General features: G+C 41.7%; 4 protein-coding genes across 4 annotated transcripts in view; 3 read left to right on the forward strand and 1 right to left on the reverse strand.

The window, feature by feature from the left end:
- LOC126567939 (peptide transporter family 1-like) overlaps positions 1–17,606 on the forward strand; it is a 490,614-nt gene that overhangs the window by 291,623 nt on the left and 181,385 nt on the right. The gene's annotated exons all lie outside the window — the stretch shown is intronic.
- Positions 1–17,606, forward strand: part of LOC126568306 (mitogen-activated protein kinase p38b-like) — a 643,298-nt gene that overhangs the window by 220,984 nt on the left and 404,708 nt on the right. The gene's annotated exons all lie outside the window — the stretch shown is intronic.
- LOC126568492 (rho GDP-dissociation inhibitor 1) lies at positions 3,616–5,062 on the forward strand. The gene is made up of 4 exons (XM_050224979.1): positions 3,616–3,798; positions 3,889–3,998; positions 4,069–4,183; positions 4,849–5,062. Exons 1-4 carry the CDS (start codon positions 3,618–3,620, stop codon positions 5,043–5,045), a joined length of 603 nt encoding a protein of 200 aa, XP_050080936.1. The 5' UTR covers positions 3,616–3,617; the 3' UTR covers positions 5,046–5,062.
- LOC126568079 (glucose-6-phosphate isomerase) lies at positions 7,898–13,994 on the reverse strand. Its single transcript, XM_050224497.1, has 4 exons — positions 13,831–13,994; positions 11,099–11,921; positions 10,763–11,008; positions 7,898–8,374 (listed from the first exon to the last, which is right to left on the reverse strand). Exons 1-4 carry the CDS (start codon positions 13,959–13,961, stop codon positions 7,898–7,900), a joined length of 1,677 nt encoding a protein of 558 aa, XP_050080454.1. The 5' UTR covers positions 13,962–13,994.

A 17,606-nucleotide genomic window follows, 5' to 3' on the forward strand; every position in this document is an offset into this window, starting at 1 on the left:
AGTGCCGACAGCCGACAGAAAAGGTGAATTGCATTCGATATTTAGCTAAATCCGTCGTGCATCCCAATATTTGAACTTGCGCAAAAATTTTGCAAATTTTATATATGCAGTGCGTGACTGTGTATGTGTGGTACGTATGTGTACGCGATGTGTCGTGTGAAAAAAAAAAAGTATGCTGCTCCAAAGTGACCAACCTCCAAGTGCTGGCGTTATCGGCGGATATTTATCCATTCATCGAACAAATATTCTGGATACTTTGAGAATGTTTATCATACTCTTATTTTTGGTAAAATGCCAAAAAATAGCAGACAGGAAACGATGGAAGTCGTACGCTCCAGCTGAATATTCCCGAATCTTTCTTATCGCAATACCGTCCGATGGATTTACACACGGTCATCGCGGTAGGCCGGTGGAGTAAAAAGGGATTCCTGGAAGAGAAGGGAGCGGTAGAAAATTGATGAATCAACACCTTAAAACCGCCCAAGATATCCAACCCCCAAAGAGGGGAGGACCAATAAAGCACAAAAATGGCGTCGACTAAACAGCGCCGAATGGATTACGACGACGGTCAGAAAAGAATGAAAATGGGCAACATCGTGTGTGCGTGTGTGCTTCTGTCTGGGGCGACCGTATGTGTGCTATGAAAAAGCCCATACCAGACGAACGAAATACGGACAAGAAAAGCAAAGACCAGGCTACCTACGACGGAAAATGATTTTAGCGAACAGCACACATTTTCTCATTATCCTTCTATATTTTCCTCCATATTTGTTCGCTTTTCCATCAAATGTGTGTGTTTTTTTTACAGTCGAAGTATGCGGGTGATGCTCTTTACGTGCATGTGTACATTCGTGTGTGCACATGCTTTTTCGGCACCGCACACTCCCTCCCCCAACCATTTTACCGGCGCCCAGCCTCAGGAGGTCGGTGGAGCATCATTATCCTAAAATTAGATTCGTACGTGCCGGCAAGGTTTTCCTCTATTATCGCCACAGCCTCTACCTGGATATCTGGATCCATAACCCCCCCCCCCCCCTCCCCACCAGACGTGGTCAAAACATCTTTGTATATTGACCTTCTCACCACCCGGCAAAAAAATTCCCCATTTGGGAAATGTGATTTTGCTGCTCTAGTTCGGCTGCTAGTTCGAGTTTGTGGATAAAAGCGAGATGTTGGTTGCCATCGTAACTCTTTTCCTTAACCTGGCACACAGACACAAACATACACGTTTTTGGGATTGAAAAAAGAGGATGGGAGAGGAGGCCCAGAGGCGGTAACATTATTTACACGATGTCTATGAATATTTTCATGTCGGTGTAAGGTCTGCTTTGTGGTACGGATTTTCCTCCCCGGAATCCTCCATTCACACCACCGTTTAATCGTTGTTTCATGCTGTTTCCCCGTCCAGTAGGGAGGAAAATTAGTTTTTTTTTTTCTAGGGAAAATTATCCCATAAACATACTCCACCCATACAGTTTATTTCAACGCAAACTTCAACGAGGTAAACGAGAAAATACATCAAAGTAATCGCTGGAATGCGATGGAGTCTTGATGATTGTCGTCCATCCCTAGACCACGGTACCTAGAGCACATTCCACCGCCACCGATCTAGCTGTCCGTGTGATATGCATTTTTCGTGCATGCGTGCATACATTAGCTAACCCGTGGTGCAGGTACCGTGTGTCCAACGGGCGCATGTTACTACGATGACTAATCGTGAAAACATTTCGACCATTCTATCTGCGCACAATGTGCATGTGCGTGGCATAAGAAGATGCGGCACCGTCCTCCTGTTCTGGCTTCATTTTTCCTTCTCATTTTAGTCGGTGATGTTTTACGTGATGGCATTTTCAAATCTGGAAGGAAGCTGAGGAGCATTTGATATGGACTACTGGCAACTGCTGAATCAATTACAGTAGCACGCATGTACGATGGGACATCCTAGGCTCAGATTGTCCGGCTACGTGATATAAATAAATTTAGGAATCTATCATTATATTGCCTAAACGACGTAGCAGGTCGTTAAGTCAATATCGAACGGATATAGACGTATGAGAGATGTTTAATGTCAAACGATAGTCAATGTGACCGGTCGTGTGGCGGAGGCTATAGTGGCGCTATTCCTACTAGGCAGAAGCGGTGGTCGAATTTCATGTGGGCTTTTCCCTCGCAATGTGAAGGGACTGATTATTCAACTACATAGTATTATAGTAAGTCTAATAAGCCATTAGATCCATCTACGACCTAACATTTAAGGACAGGAATTTAATCTGAACCCCGAAGGGTTTATTATTCAGCTAAGTCAAGGAAGTCTCCAAAGGCATATCTTCATATGCATATGAAATTCCGGTCGTTAACGTTCCCTCGTACGACTTTCCAGCTATGGATAAATTAAGCCTAAAGAACAAAAATGATCCCTCAAGAATGATATTCTGAATAGTGTTACAAAGAAGCAGATTGCCCACTAATTCCTTTCTCTTATTTGTCCGCATTTGTGCCCGAAGCACTGTAATATTTCATCATATGCTGCTAGCGATAAAAGGAAACGGAAAGCAAATCCCCGGTTGGAGGGAAAGTGAATGAAAGCACGGCTGTATGCACCAAGTGGTTCCGTTTTACTCAACCGCATCAGCGTAAACCACCCACAACCTCCAATCCGGCCAATCAGAGCACCAAGAAGGAGTGAAAGTGACAGTGAGATAGAACAGAAAGCGAGGGGGAAGGTCTCGGTGTCTGCGGCCATCCATCACACTTGCATGGGTTATGCGAGAACCGGTTGAATCGGATCAATTTTATTGATTACTTTTAATATGGTGAACTACAGTGAGCGGGTGAGTGTGGTGTCATTTCGTACTGGCCTTCGCTACCGTAATCGTTGTTGTCCCTGCAACATATCAACAACGGAGTAATCGAAAGATGCGTCCTGTTTTAATCCATTTAGAGAATGTACACCAACACGACAACCATTTAGGTACTCTGGTTAAGGTTTATGGCGGCATTACGCATTCATTGTGCTTAATTTACATTACAAACAATGCGCTGAAGGGTAATGAATTTGATGCATTCTTTCGCTGTTAAGAAAAATACGCTCTTATCGCGGTTTGCCCTAGCGCGCATTTGCCCACTTTTCGGGCTGTGGTCAAATAGGTTTATTTTTTACCGAAATCATAGCACACAAACACACTCTTGCTGTAAACTTTTTTCAATACTTGCCATCAGCAAATACAAAGCACATACTCGAGTTGCTTTTATCACATTTTATTGATAAGAAAAAAGGTCCGATACGTTATCGATGGTTCGCTCTTCCACTGTGTGGCTAGGAAAAGGTCTCCGTAGTCAAAGGATTAACCCGTTCAGCCGTCACAAGTAATGTGTACTTGTATTTACTTTTATTCAGTATTAATTTAGTTTAAAATATGCGTCACTGTTGGACTGATTTTTTATTATTTTAAATTAATTCAATATTTATCATTCAAGACACAGCATGCCTTACATTGTTATCATAACAAACATATTACTTATTATATTTCTTTCTATCTCTCCATGTCATGTTATAGATCCTAGCGCTTAAAGAGGAATAAAAAAAAAAGGAAACTCACACACAATCTGTTCTCAAAATGTCGACGGAAAAGGAAGTGAATCCGGCCGAGGTGGAGCAGGAGGAACACGACAGCAGCTATCAGCCACCGCCGCAGAAAACGATCGAAGAAATTATGGCCGCCGATGCGGAAGACGAAAGCTTGCGGAAGTACAAGGAAGCATTGCTCGGAGAGGCACAGGCCGAAAAGATTGTCTTCGGTAAGACTCCACCACCCCCATCTCCCAGAAGGGTTTTTGTCGGTCGGCCATCTTTTAAAACCTTATTGCCTTTTTTTTCTCTTTTGCTAGATGAATCTGATCCACGAAAGGTAATCGTGAAAAAGCTTGCCCTGCTTGCCGCCGATCGTGATCCGATGGAACTAGACCTGACCGGCGATTTAACGAAGTTGAAAAAGAATGTGCGTATTGGAGTGTCGCTTGTCGCTACTCAAATTTTACGCTAAAAATTGTCCCTTTTTTTCTTCGCAGGTGTTTGTGATTAAAGAAGGCATTCAATACAAAATTCGTATCGATTTCGTGGTTCAGCGAGAGATAGTGCACGGGCTGAAGTATGTGCAGAAAACCTACCGGATGGGTGTCCCAGGTAAGGGCGGTTGCCAAACGGCCAAAGGCGCAACACTCTCATATCATCTAAGTCATTGATCAGTTTCTTTTCACGATATAAACGGTGTCATTTGTATTGATTTGTTTATTTATTTATTTGTTTACGCTTCACTGTCTCGCTCTACACTCTCACGGTGTTGTGGTTGGGCTGGTACAATCTTGAACATTTTTAAAATGCAAACCACTTTATTGCAACGTTTTATTAGCCATTCATGGTAAGAAATAACGGTAGAGTGACTATGTAAAGCGATGAGTTTGTTTGTATATTTGGTAGTACGTTTGTTATATCCGGCAAATGATGCTGCGAGTCATTGACTATCAAACATTGACTAAATTTTGGTTACGTACTTTACATTGCGGATTTCTCTTAGATGCGCGCACTTTCTTCCCTAAATTTGCTAGCACTAAATGCGAATGTAGCGAATTGTTAATAGAATTAATAGCACAATTGTAATTTCACTATCGGCTAGCATCTATGGCCAGGAAGATTGTTATTACTGATGCAACTGGTAATATCCAGGAACAGTACTTTGTTTCCGATTGTTAACTGCTTGACGTTTTGAAGCGTAGCGTAGTAGAGTTGGTTTCCCGTTCCCCCTTACTAATCGCCTGTGTTTGTCTGTGTGGTATCGCACTTTCCTACAGTCGACAAAATGGTCCAAATGGTCGGTTCCTACCCGCCAAAGAAGGAAATCCAGAGCTACACGACCCCGTTCGAGGAAGCCCCGTCCGGTATGATGGCCCGCGGTACCTACTCCGTCACCTCCCTGTTTACCGACGACGACAAGAACGAGCATCTAAAGTGGGATTGGAGTTTTGAGATCAAAAAAGACTGGCAGTAAAATGCAAAACAAAACAACACCCAACAACCAAATCCAATCCCATTTCCTTCAATCCACAACACCGAGAAAATTGCGGATCATCCCTGCGTATCCGTTTTTCGTTACTTCACACTTCACACACACACACAGCACTAAGAAAAACACATACACAAACAGATATGAGGAACGCGATTGATACCAGGCATATACATATATATACATATACATAGGGCGTAGTTGAAGATATCGAGAGTGCATTAGACGAGAGCTAGGCGTGGGGGAAAACAATTAAAAGCAAAAAAGCAAGAGCATGCTTATCCGTATGATGTGATTACCTACTACTGCACACAGGTGGTGCAAGGAAAGGTGCGATAAAAAATACATAAAAAGGTTAACTGTGTGTGGGATCGGGAAGGTTAACACCGCCGCAGGAATACCGATATCGGGCAGTGAAAACGCTTAGAGCGCAATAAACGCCCCGCGCAGAATGAAACTCGCTCATTTAACAACCCGAAACACGTCATCAGAGAGAAATGTTTTAATGTGCAGTACGCGCTCACGATTGAATTTACTATATAAAGCAGAGAAAATAAAACACACACGAGCCAGGAACAATATAAATTGCACGAGAAATGAGACTAAAAAACGGGGAGAAAAGGATAGAAAGGACAGAATCCGCATTTTATGGAATCCCACCAGTGGAGGTCGCTATTTTCCATTACACCATTTGCGATGGTCGGATGATGTTGTTCTTCAGTATTTGCCATCATTAAATCAGCATTCAGCATTAGAAGAAAGATGCTTCTACATTTGCTTATTCCAAGGATTTTTTTTGTTGTTTTAATTACTATTATTTTGCGAATTGAAAACGTTCGTCTTGTGCACATTTGTCTATTGTTTTCGAAATGGTATGGTGCGGTCATACTCGCTCATGTATATTGGAAGAAAGTGTCTGCTTGGTGGTATTTTTAAATTCGCTTAAAAAGTAGTGTAGCCCCCGCGACTAGAAGCAGATCACAAAAGGCAGAGCTTTGTGGTTTAGAACCGGTGTTCGAATACAGTGTTTTTCAATCCATAAAACAAGCGTTTCGCATGTATTAACCACGACTGTAGACGATTGTTGTATGAGCTGAAAGTATGCTGTACATAATACTAGCCGACAGGTTTTACTGGCCACCAGCGGGGACCGGACAGAAACAAAAAGGGATGTAGTACCATTGTATTCAGTAGTGTAAGCTATTGTAGCAGCAAGAATTTTATACAATTCTTCAAAACAACAACCGATCATCCTTCTCCTCTTCATCTCCTTTCCTTCTTTGTGAATGAGAAAAGCTCACGATGAGATGGTCAATAATACACGCCACAATACATCTGCAGGCATTTGCCTTTCACGAGTTAATTGTAAACCAAAAACACAACAATCTGGTGCTGGTCGACGAAAGGTGAAATGCAGTGCAAATCGTCTACATTGCTGCTCTACGACGAAAGAACTGGCGACCGATTTCCATACGTGTAGGAGTGTGTATTTACGGTGTAAGAAAGCAATAAATTGTGTATGTGTTTGAGAGAAAAAGAAAAAACCGTGCCGTGGAAGCGAATTTCACTGAACAATAATAAAATTCACCAATGAAATAGTTGCTCCAATTGTAATCGATTGAAATTGTGAACTGTTTTTGTTGAAGATAACTGTACTGTTGGTTGGTCCGAAACATCTTCATATCCCCTATATAAATCCTTTAGCCAAGGTACTTCATGCAGAGCCGACAAGATTGTCTCCCTGCAGGCGCTGAAAATTCATTTGTCAAAGCAAATTCGGGGCAAATTGGGGCGCTTCTATGCTTTTACGCGACTTGGAATACTTTCCGAGCTTTCATATATCACGCGAGAGTGTTTTGAAGTCCCCAAGGATATAACAGGAATTCGGGACAGCTTGTAAGGAAATTTCCCTGCCACCAAAACTTTGATTTAATTGAGGAATCTACTACGCGACATCTAGTGAAGTAAAGGTGCCAAAGGAATCGCCAAACACAATAATCACCCGTTGGTAGGTTCAACGACAAAAGGAAAACTTTATCCCCATCCATCCATCACTGTCAGAATCAAGTTTGGTGACCGTATCGGCCCGCGCATTATCCGAAAGACCATCGAAATGGCTTGAATGTGTAGTAGCTGAAGGTTTGTTTGTCCCAATTCCATACATTTGTGTAGGTTTCCTTGAATAGGGCGATTGGATGGAGCAGGATCATAAATTTCTCACCCAATTTCCTTTTAAGGCTTTTCGTGGAGTCCCTTTTGAAGGGATAAAGTGCGATAAAGATTTTAGCATAAAAGTGGCCCGCAATACTCCACGAGTTGGTGATGTTTTGTGGTAATAATTTTGCGATTATATCGAAACGATAAAGCAGAACAATAAATTAAACAGAAAGGTTTTCCTTCAGGCATTTTTAACATAGAATTATTAAACAAGAAAAGAATTTTAATTTTTAGTTTAAACACGTTTTAACATACATATTTTTATTGGATTAACATTATAGCGCTTTTCTGCTGGCTCATGAGCCGCACCGAGTACGAGCGAAGCTACGCTACTGTAATGATTTAATATATTGCACCACTGTTTTCGTACGCACGAACAGATCCCAATGTTACGTTCATTCCTATCCAAAGACGACTCTGTCAACATCCATCCTAGATAGCGCCTAGTGGTAATGGCGTGAATAGCTTGTGTAGGAAGTGTGTTTTGTTGGAAAGCATCCAGCAAAAGAAAGGTGTTATACCGAGATGGGTGGGGTGAATAGTGTGCACTACACTTCATTGCGTGTGTTTTTTTTTTTGCTTATTTTTTAAATAAATAATCGCCCTCACACACGTGTGCTTTACTTGTCCTGGTTGATTTTGATGAAGTTAATCAAACCATTGGTGGACGAATCGTGCGTGGTCGTTTGGTTCGGATCGGCCAGATCGACCTCGATCGCCTTGGCCAACTGTTTGCCCAACTCGACGCCCCACTGATCGAACGAGTTCACATCCCAGATGACACCCTGCGTGAAGATCTTGTGCTCGTACATCGCAATCAGCGCACCCAGCACGAACGGTGTCACCTTCTTCACCAGGATCGAGTTGGTCGGCCGGTTGCCGGTGAACACCTTGTGCGGCAGCAGTTTCTCCAGTGCGTCACCGGCCAAACCCGCCTTCTCTAGTTCGGCCCTTGCCTGGTCGGACGTTTTGCCCATCATGAGGGCTTCGGTTTGGGCGAGATAGTTGGCGAGCAGTATCGTGTGCATGGCACCGTCTTCCACCGGATTGTGCGTCTGGACCGGTGCGATAAAATCACACGGAATTAGCCGGGTGCCCTGGTAGAAGGAGGAAGGAAGAGAAGGAGAACAAAAATACACATTAAAACTCATTATCCACAAAGTGTGTAAGGTGCTAATAAAAAGGTAACGAAGCGCAATCGTAACGCGATACATATTGATCCTTTATCAAGCTTGCCACGCAATCCAGTCAATGGCCCACGGAAGGCAATGAAAAGCGAAACACAATTTAATACCCAGTGACCGATTCGGACGTTAGATGTTAGGTTTTTATGTGCCTTTTATTGGAGCGGCTGCTGGTTCGGGAAATTTGAGGAGCGATCAATTTGCAGAAAATTTCCATAAACATGAACACTATCGCGGGTCGGATCGGCAGACCGAAAGGTCGTCGTTTCTTCTGTGCTAATCGTAAGCTATCGTCGGCGACGGAATCTTATTCAAATCACTAATCCCTCCAACCGCCGTGTACTATAGTACGAAAATGGATCGAGAGTGTGTATGCTCAGCAATTGAATCCTCACTCCTCCCCGTAACGGGCTTACATCCAAAATATCGAGGTCACACTCTTCGGTATCGCACGGTCGCAATCAATGCTGTTAAAGTACAGAACCGTGTGCCGGTGTCGAAGCGTTCGCGATGTAATTGCCAGGTGGCATGTATTTTGGTTCTTAACAGCGGGTGTACGTGTCAAATTGCGCCATACGGAGTGAGCAGTGAGAACTGCGCAACAAAGTAAAAGCTTTCCTTTTGAAATAAATCCGTCACTTAAAGACGCTACACGGACGAGTGTTTTGTGATCTTCAAAAATATATACTACAGTTGTGACCTATATGATGCAAGTAAATCCGATTAGCGGTAGATAGGTGGATTCGGACCTCGAGAAATATACATTTTTAAATGCTTATTTTGAATTTATTTTTCAAGACTTCGTGAACCATCCAAGTCAATCCTGACAAACGCTGGTGGCACATACATCATAAGTTTGAGGCTCTCATTTGTAGCAGAAGCTTACTGAAGGGTCGACAAAGTGGTTCTTTGGTTGGGTTTGGTACTTTTGCCGCCATATGAATCACGTCAACTTCTTTCATTTTCATTTCCAAAAACCAAATGAAATTTCTGATTTCATTTTCCCCCATATCATAGGCAAAAAAAAGCTAGTGCATAGAAGTGATTTAGAATTGGTCTTAATACACTAATGTCCTTTACAATCAAGGACCAACGAACAAAAGTAAATTCTGTTTTTTGTTGTTTTCAATATTTAAATAAATAATTGACTGTTCTTCTCATCTGCGTGATAGTTAAAGGTACTCAAATTTGTTATAAAATTGGCTCTAAGTTAACGAATCGGTCAGTCAGTGACACGTGATTCTTTTCGTGGTGCTATTTACTACTCAATTTACGTTATGAGTCATTTCCTCGCCAAAGGTAAGAATTTATAACGCCGAAAACTGTAACAGATTAACACATTCGTAATCCACACGGTAAAGTGGTCCCAAAATCCACGGTGTCCACACTTTTGCCTTTTCACTTAATTGCACCGGTAGATTTGAGCAGCCTGTTGTCCACACGCGACCCTTGTGGTGGTTTCGTCGCCGGAAACGGAAGGAAACGATAAATTACGCAACGCAAGCACGAGGGAAAGCAGGTGAAAAGTTGGTTGGTAAATTAGTAGTGAAAACTATGCCATACAATACATGTGTATCCACGGTTTCAACGGGAGTCAATCTGTTGCCTGTTTCGATTTGCGCCTGTGACTTGAAAAAAAAACTACACCCAGCAGTTAATCGTTACGAGTCAATTTGGAGTTCGTTTTCAGTCTTTTGCCTGTGCGACTGGAATTTGGTTGTAGTCCCTTTTTTCTACCACCCTGTTAAAGAAGGCAAATTAATGCGGCCACTTGGGTGAGGAAACACTTTTTAACCTCTTTCTAATAATGATAATTAATTAGGGTGATAAAATTTGCTCATTAAATATTATATCGTGTCGCGGTGTGTAGACGATTTTTATTTCTTATCCCGCATTCACGATCATTAATCATACGGTCAATGGCAGGAATTTGAAAGGGTTCTAATTGTCTCAAGGAACAACAAAAAATAAGCAAAATCTAGATCGGTTATATGCTGTAATACACTTACTATAGAGGAAGTAAGTATTGCTGGGAAATGGTGACAAAGAGAACCCTTATCAGTATAAGTAGGGAACTTATAACATCGCGATTATTTGTAGTGCCGCTCGTAATTGTTTACGGAGCAAATAAAGCTCAATTTTCAAACATACTTCAAGCAGCTAGAGATATACTGTTCGTATTGAGAATATATATAATATTGCAATGTGACAATTGCTGTCAAACTCCTCCATCCGGAAACGGTTATCCTGTAACTTAGCCGTCTAAAAATCAAAAGCGACAAATTAAGGGCACAACCTTACCTGATGAATCAGCTGATAAAACGCGTGCTGTCCGTTGGTACCCGGCTCACCCCACACGATCGGACCGGTCGCAAAGTCAACCTTTTCGCCGGACTTTGTCACACCCTTACCGTTGCTCTCCATATCACCCTGCTGGAAGTAGGCGGCAAATCGGTGCAGATACTGATCGTACGGTAGCAGGGCCTGCGTTTCGGCACCGTAAAAGTTCGAGTACCAGATGCCCATCAGTGCCAAAATTACTGGAGCCTAGCCGTATGTAAAAAATAAACAAAGAGACAGAATAAAAAAGCTATTTTAGTCGGCGTTTTGTAGCGAAAGAAAAAACCCTCTCCTTACATTCTCATTCAGCGGTGCAGTCATGAAGTGATTGTCCATGTAATGGGCACCCTCCAGCAGCTTCTCAAAGTTATCGAACCCGATCGCAAGCGAGATAGACAGTCCGATAGCCGACCACAGCGAGTAACGTCCACCGACCCAATCCCAGAACTCAAACATGTTCTTCGTATCGATACCGAACGCGGCCACCTTTTCCTTGTTGGTGGACAGCGCGACGAAATGCTTCGCGACCTGTTCCTTCTCCGGGCAGCGCTCCAGGAACCAACGCTTCGCCGCGGTCGCATTCGTGATCGTTTCCTGCGTGGTGAACGTTTTCGATGCGATAATAAACAGGGTCGTTTCCGGATCGAGCTTCTTGAGCGTTTCGGCAATGTGCGTACCGTCCACGTTCGAGACAAAGTGCGACCGGATGCCTTGGTTGTACGGTTTCAGTGCTTCCGACACCATCAGCGGACCAAGATCGGAACCACCGATGCCGATGTTAACCACGTCGCTTATCTTCTTGTTTGTGTAACCGCGCCACGCACCGCTATGAATCTGTTCGGTGAACTCCTTCATGTGTGCCAGCACGGCATTCACGTCCGGCATCACATCCTTGCCATCGACCAGGATCGGTTTGTTCGAACGGTTGCGCAGGGCCACGTGCAGGACGGCACGGTTTTCCGTCACGTTGATCCGCTCGCCGTTAAACATGTCATTGCGCATCTTCACGACGTCACGCGATTCCGCCAGCTCGAGCAACAGATTCCACGCATCGTCCGTTACGCGGTTCTTCGAGTAATCGAGCAGGATGTCACCATCGTTCGGGGTCGTCAGTTTCAAGCTGTGAGAAGAAAGTGAGAGAAACTTTGTGATAAGAATTTTTTAAAAATGAATTAAAATCTTTCATAGATTGTAGGCGCTTTCATTGCTTGTATCGCGTGAGCTTCGTGTCCTCCAACGCGTTATGTCACGTGCATCGACGGGCGCACACCAGTCGACTCATTTGAAAGTACGGGAGGGAACGAAACATTCACAAAACAACGATACAGCTTCATGTGAACGTAAAGAGAGACGCTCTATTTATGCCGCGCGTATGCCCTTGCAAAAGGTTAGGTAATGTGAGCTTGGGTCGGATTAAAACATAAATACCAAATACTGTTGAAACAATCAATCCGAACCGATTGGGGAAAAAGTATTGCAATCTTATCTGTTCGGATGGTTTGTGTTTTACAACATTTTTGATTTTTCTACGACGTTTTGAACATCACAAAAACTTCAATATTGTTGAAGACTGCTCATTGAGATTGAAAGAGCTATGAACTAGTTTAATTTGTAAGGAAATCAAAAGAATTTTGTAAAGAATTATTTAGTTAACATGATTAATTAAAGAACACAAATTAGATTACACACTTGTTGGCTCTAATAAAACCTCACTTAATATTTTGAAGTGTAACGATTTTTGTCACCTAGCTGGTTTTATTTTCGGCAAATCATTCATGAGACCTGTTCATGGATTTGGTATTACAATACATATAACAAGTTAGGAATATTTTTTATCGACCACCAAAACAAGCATTTTGTTTTCTCTAACCTTAACAAGCATTTACGGAGTATGTCCGAGATAAAACAAGCAGGAAATGCCTTGAGAAATTTGCACAAAATCAGCTCAAGAAGAGCTAAGAATACGGCACCGAGCCGTAACACTTACTAACTAAATAAAATAAATAACTAAACTAAACTAGAACTAAATAAATAAATAAAACAAGCATTCAAAAGCAATCAACTAATTAACTCATTCTTCCAAAGAATCAATAAAATTCTTAAATCAGACAAGCACAATAAATAGCTGATATGTTAACGTTTTTGGATACCAAAAATTTTAGGAAAATGTTATTGAAATTTTGAAATATTGAAAAGGAAATTTATTATTGAACCATTCTACCATTCTACCGAACCATTCTTAAAACTTATTCATCTTTCCGTTCGGGGACTAGTAAAGTTGTTAATGGTGTTACTAAATAATTTAAGCAAATATAAATTGATATAAACAAAGCTGAACGCATGTTGCATCACATCATCAATCAAAAAGGCTGATTTAATTTTTCTTTAAATCAACAAGAATTACAAATTTCAATAAGCTACATTAAATTCAAGCATTTACACTCTTTTTACCAGCTCGAAGATTCATTTGCAAGTCGCCATCGATAATTGTAAAAAAATTATCAAATAAAGAGGAGTAGAGCTTCAGCATGTTATAGATAATGAAAAGCACAGTACTATTTTCGTTTCTGCAACAAGAAAATCTCTTATCATTATTGCCAACCAAAAAAAAAAAAACGGGAAGTTCATTGAGACACCATTGCTGCATTTCGACAATGTATTATGGCGAAAATCGAATCCTTACGTCACCTACTAATAGTATTACTGCATGCTGTAGAAAAGCACGTAACATAAGTGGTAAATTACGGCAATAAAAGCATCAAAAAGACCAACGGCTAGTAGTAGCAGAATATGCTCTCTAGGTGAGCCGTTTTCGATTTGCTGTTGCCTTTCACCGATCGAACGGTCCGCTTCGCGTTTGGTTGCGTTTGACCGTGTCGTTAGAGATCGCGGAGGTCAAGCGTGGTCCGACATGATCGTGAAGACCGCAGGCCCTAACCGTGGGCATGGGTTTTAGTACGTTTGTATGTGCGTGTGTTTCTATAGGGCAAACCGATTGGTAAGAATGGAATGACAGTGACAACACTTACTGGAACTTATCGAAGCGGATATCATCCTCGTCGAACAGCTTCTTGATGTTAATCGACGCACCGTTGGCGTTGTAATAATCCTGGATCTGCTGGTAGACCGAATCTTTCGAAAGCAGCACACGGTCCGACATGTTTGCACTTTCACTTTTCCACACGGACAACTGCTAGCTGAGGGGAACCGGAAACACCACTGAAAAGTACAGACACACACACACACACGCACGGACAGTAAATGCACAAATCCGGAACAATTGCACGTTTGATTGGGCACGGATACCGGGCGCGAATAGGTGAATACACTCGTGCGAAAACTTGTCTGCACTACCGGAGGGCTCGGCGGTCACTGTCGGTTTGACCACTGGACTCGCGTAAGGACACCGAGCTGACCTCAGAAAGCGGGCTGATAGTCTGGACACTGCCTGCTGTGGATACCGGAGCCGAGACGTGTGTGCGATCGCAAAAAAACTTACCTTGCTGTTTGCTGTAGCGCCCGATGGCTCAATGTCAAATGAAAAACATTCGTCCCGTCCCGAAGCTGGCTTGAGTTCGATCGCAAAACGCCCAAAGAAAAGGTGCGTGGATGCGTACATTCGTTGTTTTGAACCCGGCTTGAGCAGGAGCTTGACATTCGGGTTTGTTGTTCTCTTTTGCTACAGTAGAGTCTCAGCTGTCTATGTAATGTTTACCTTTTAGATCTGGAGAAATAGGAATATTTACCCATTAATGCATCGTAACTAAGGTGTTCAATTTTTGTGGCTGAATAATGTGTATGTTTTAGATCAAATAACTATTATCTGACGAAATGCATGCATTATTGATAAAAAAACAATACTAAACTAAGCACAAAGCACATTGTCACTCTACTGTACGTCCAATCGTGAAAGAGAGTGCGCGCGCTGGATACGAATAAGAGCGAGAGAGAACGCACAACGTGGAGAGTTGCACAGTGAGATCTTGAGTTTCGAATAAAATGGCTACAATTTGACACAATTATCGTAACACCCGGTGTAATATTTGAATTAATGACAACGATTTTTGTACATAATGTAACCTGGCCACGTGGATTGATGTAAAATGCCCGCCAATACAATTAGTTGCCCGCCAAATTTAGTTGAATATTTGGTAACACGTTCTGGTTGTTGTAAGAATCGTCAAATTTATTATTAGTTTTTTTATTAATTCTGATGAAAATATGACTAAATACACATAGGATCACAAAATAAAACGATTCATCAATTTAAAAAATCAAAGAAAATATTCGTTATTAGTTTGGGCAAGATTCACTGGGAGATTTTTTTGGGTAGAAAATTTTTAAGACATATTGTAGGTTTCTTTTATTATTACACAATCGTTTGATGAACTTTTTGGAAAAAAAAAACAAAGATGTTTTAGATAGTTCAGTTGTTGATGATCATTCTACCAAAATTTGGTAAGCTACAACTGGTAAAAGTAACGAAATCAGCTCTTTGAAAAGCTGGCATCAAAGTGGTCTTATTGACGGTTGTTGCAGCGCCAACCCGAAATGAGACCTCTTATTTTATTTTCAATTCAACTCTGGTGTTATAATCACTAGACTGGAATATTAAAAATATCAAACATGAACCAATCAGCATACAAATCATACACAACATGCGTATATTAGAATACGCATCGCCTTATTTTTTTAAATTACAGAGCATTTAAAATTATAGTGTTGAAATTAAATTTTAATGCATTATCATTCGAATAATACTTAAATATCCGAAGAAACACATAACTTCCTAAAAATCATTCATATTCCTTGTAAAAGAAAACGATTTTTCATATTCCGTCTTCTAATTTGTGCAGCGAAAATGAGCAAATCATCAAGGGATCACCTCGATTCGAGTGAAAAGATGGCCCCTTTCCGTGTTTGGCACGTGATTTGTTTTCGTGGAGTGTTGTAAAAGAAAGAGCAGTAACGAAAAATAAAACTCCCACAATGATGTGATGTGATTTGCATGTTCGGTTACAGTTAGGTGAGAATGTTTACAATCATACCCTAAGTTTCCACAATTACGCCACACGATAGTGTTACCGCTTTGAGCATGTCGCGCGATAACGAACTTCGAGCGATCTTAAAACTGTCCCCAAAAGCCATTACGATTTGGACGAAAGGAAAAAACAAAACAAAGCCCTTCATCAGGAGTTTAATCCTTTAACTCTAGATTATTTCATCACGACACTAGACTGCTCAGCGGAAGCAACAAAAGAAGAGGAAGAAAAAAATGGTGAATTGTTTTGGATCCCCCCAACACCAAAATTTCTGTGGGTTGAGTTTTGATTCGGCCGAATCCTTGTACGGTATTTTATTAATTACTTTACGTCCGCGATTTACCGCCGAAATGGTAAAATGGCGTGAAGTGCCAACTGTGGAACTGTGCTGTGTTCGAGACGTTCTGCTGGACGTTGCTAATTTATGCGTCTTGATTCGTTGGAAACAAGATTTTACCGTTAACCTCCGCCTTAGTGGCATTTTTTGGGGTTGAACTTTCAATACATTGGAGTGAAAGTGGCGACGTTAATATGAGCTCCTTTCACGAAAGGTGACTGCGTCCGGGCGACCGTACTAGCAACACTTTACTACTCTGCGAGGATACTTTTTGATTTCACGCAGCCTTCCTGAACACAGGGGACAATAAAGAACGAAATGACCTTCCCGTACCTGGCCGGCCGTTCTTGTTCCGTTCGATTGTGTACCATAAATCTTGGCCCAATCGTTTCCACGTCTGTGTTACAGCTGTAATGGATCGGTCTTGCGTGTGCGGTAATGTGTTGGCGGACGCGCCATTGTGCGAAATTTGCGACCCAGAGTACTAACGGTCGCCGGATGTACGGGGCCACGTGGTCGACAGCGTGCACGGAAATTGGTTCTGGTAGCGATTAAAACAGGCAATAATATTCGCTCGTGTTCCAGTGAGCAAAATATATGTACATTCATCCATCAAAACCGTCGGCGGACGAGGTGTGCCCTGGACCGGTACTGGACCGGCAATATGATGATGGCCGTTGAAAGTCCACCACTGCCATATTGTCGATGAACTCGATTGTGATTATGCTCTTTTGTAGGTATTTAACGGTTTTGTATAAGTGCTTGAGTTGCGTACCGAGGTGTCTAAGGAATGTTTCCTTTGCAGATAGAATGATGTATTCGTCTGCAGGGATAATCAATACGCATGATTTAAATAAAGCCAGACCTTACTTATCCTGAATCTAATATCCAAATCAAGCACGTTATCCAATGTCCTTCCACACGCAGGAGAACTTTTTTTCTTGAAAGTTTCTAACATAACTACCACTCGTCTACAGACTACTCAAAATAGCGAATTTGTCGAATAAAATAGCTTATTAAAGCTTAACAAAAATAAAGACCGCAATATGGAAAGGGAAAGATTAGATTTTTTTTATTAAATTAAAGATTTTTTAAAGAAAACAGCGTAATTTGATTGATTACAGTATCTTTAACTGTTTAACTTTACCATGCATCTGAAAAAAGTAGCTTTTTTAATGCTAACTCAATTAGTAATAGGTATGTAGCATGTGTGTTGCATAAAAAAATCAGTAGATGTTATTCCACGATTACTCTCCCCTACGATCTCCCCTGATTCTGAATTCTCCGATCAAGAAACTCCGACGGTCGACTCCAGGAATTCAGTGGAGCTAACTGACTAGTTATTGGTATTCTTGTGCTAGTTGCATGCGTTCTACATATCCTAAATACCTCCGATTGATTAACAGCATACCACTGCTACATTTCT

Source organism: Anopheles maculipalpis, chromosome 2RL, assembly GCF_943734695.1.
Source record: "Anopheles maculipalpis chromosome 2RL, idAnoMacuDA_375_x, whole genome shotgun sequence".
Lineage (NCBI taxonomy): Eukaryota > Metazoa > Arthropoda > Insecta > Diptera > Culicidae > Anopheles > Anopheles maculipalpis.

Excerpts from the sequence above, each read along its gene's own strand:
- LOC126568079 (XM_050224497.1), bottom strand. The coding sequence starts at position 13,961 with ATGTCGGACCGTGTGCTGCTTTCGAAAGATTCGGTCTACCAGCAGATC. Across the intron at positions 11,009-11,098 it reads CTGCACCGCTGAATGAGAAT|GCTCCAGTAATTTTGGCACT; the intron begins GTAAGGAGAGGG and ends ACATACGGCTAG. Across the intron at positions 8,375-10,762 it reads TTTATCAGCTGATTCATCAG|GGCACCCGGCTAATTCCGTG; the intron begins GTAAGGTTGTGC and ends TCCTTCTACCAG.
- LOC126568492 (XM_050224979.1), top strand. The coding sequence starts at position 3,618 with ATGTCGACGGAAAAGGAAGTGAATCCGGCCGAGGTGGAGCAGGAGGAA. Across the intron at positions 3,999-4,068 it reads TAACGAAGTTGAAAAAGAAT|GTGTTTGTGATTAAAGAAGG; the intron begins GTGCGTATTGGA and ends TTTTCTTCGCAG. Across the intron at positions 4,184-4,848 it reads CTACCGGATGGGTGTCCCAG|TCGACAAAATGGTCCAAATG; the intron begins GTAAGGGCGGTT and ends ACTTTCCTACAG.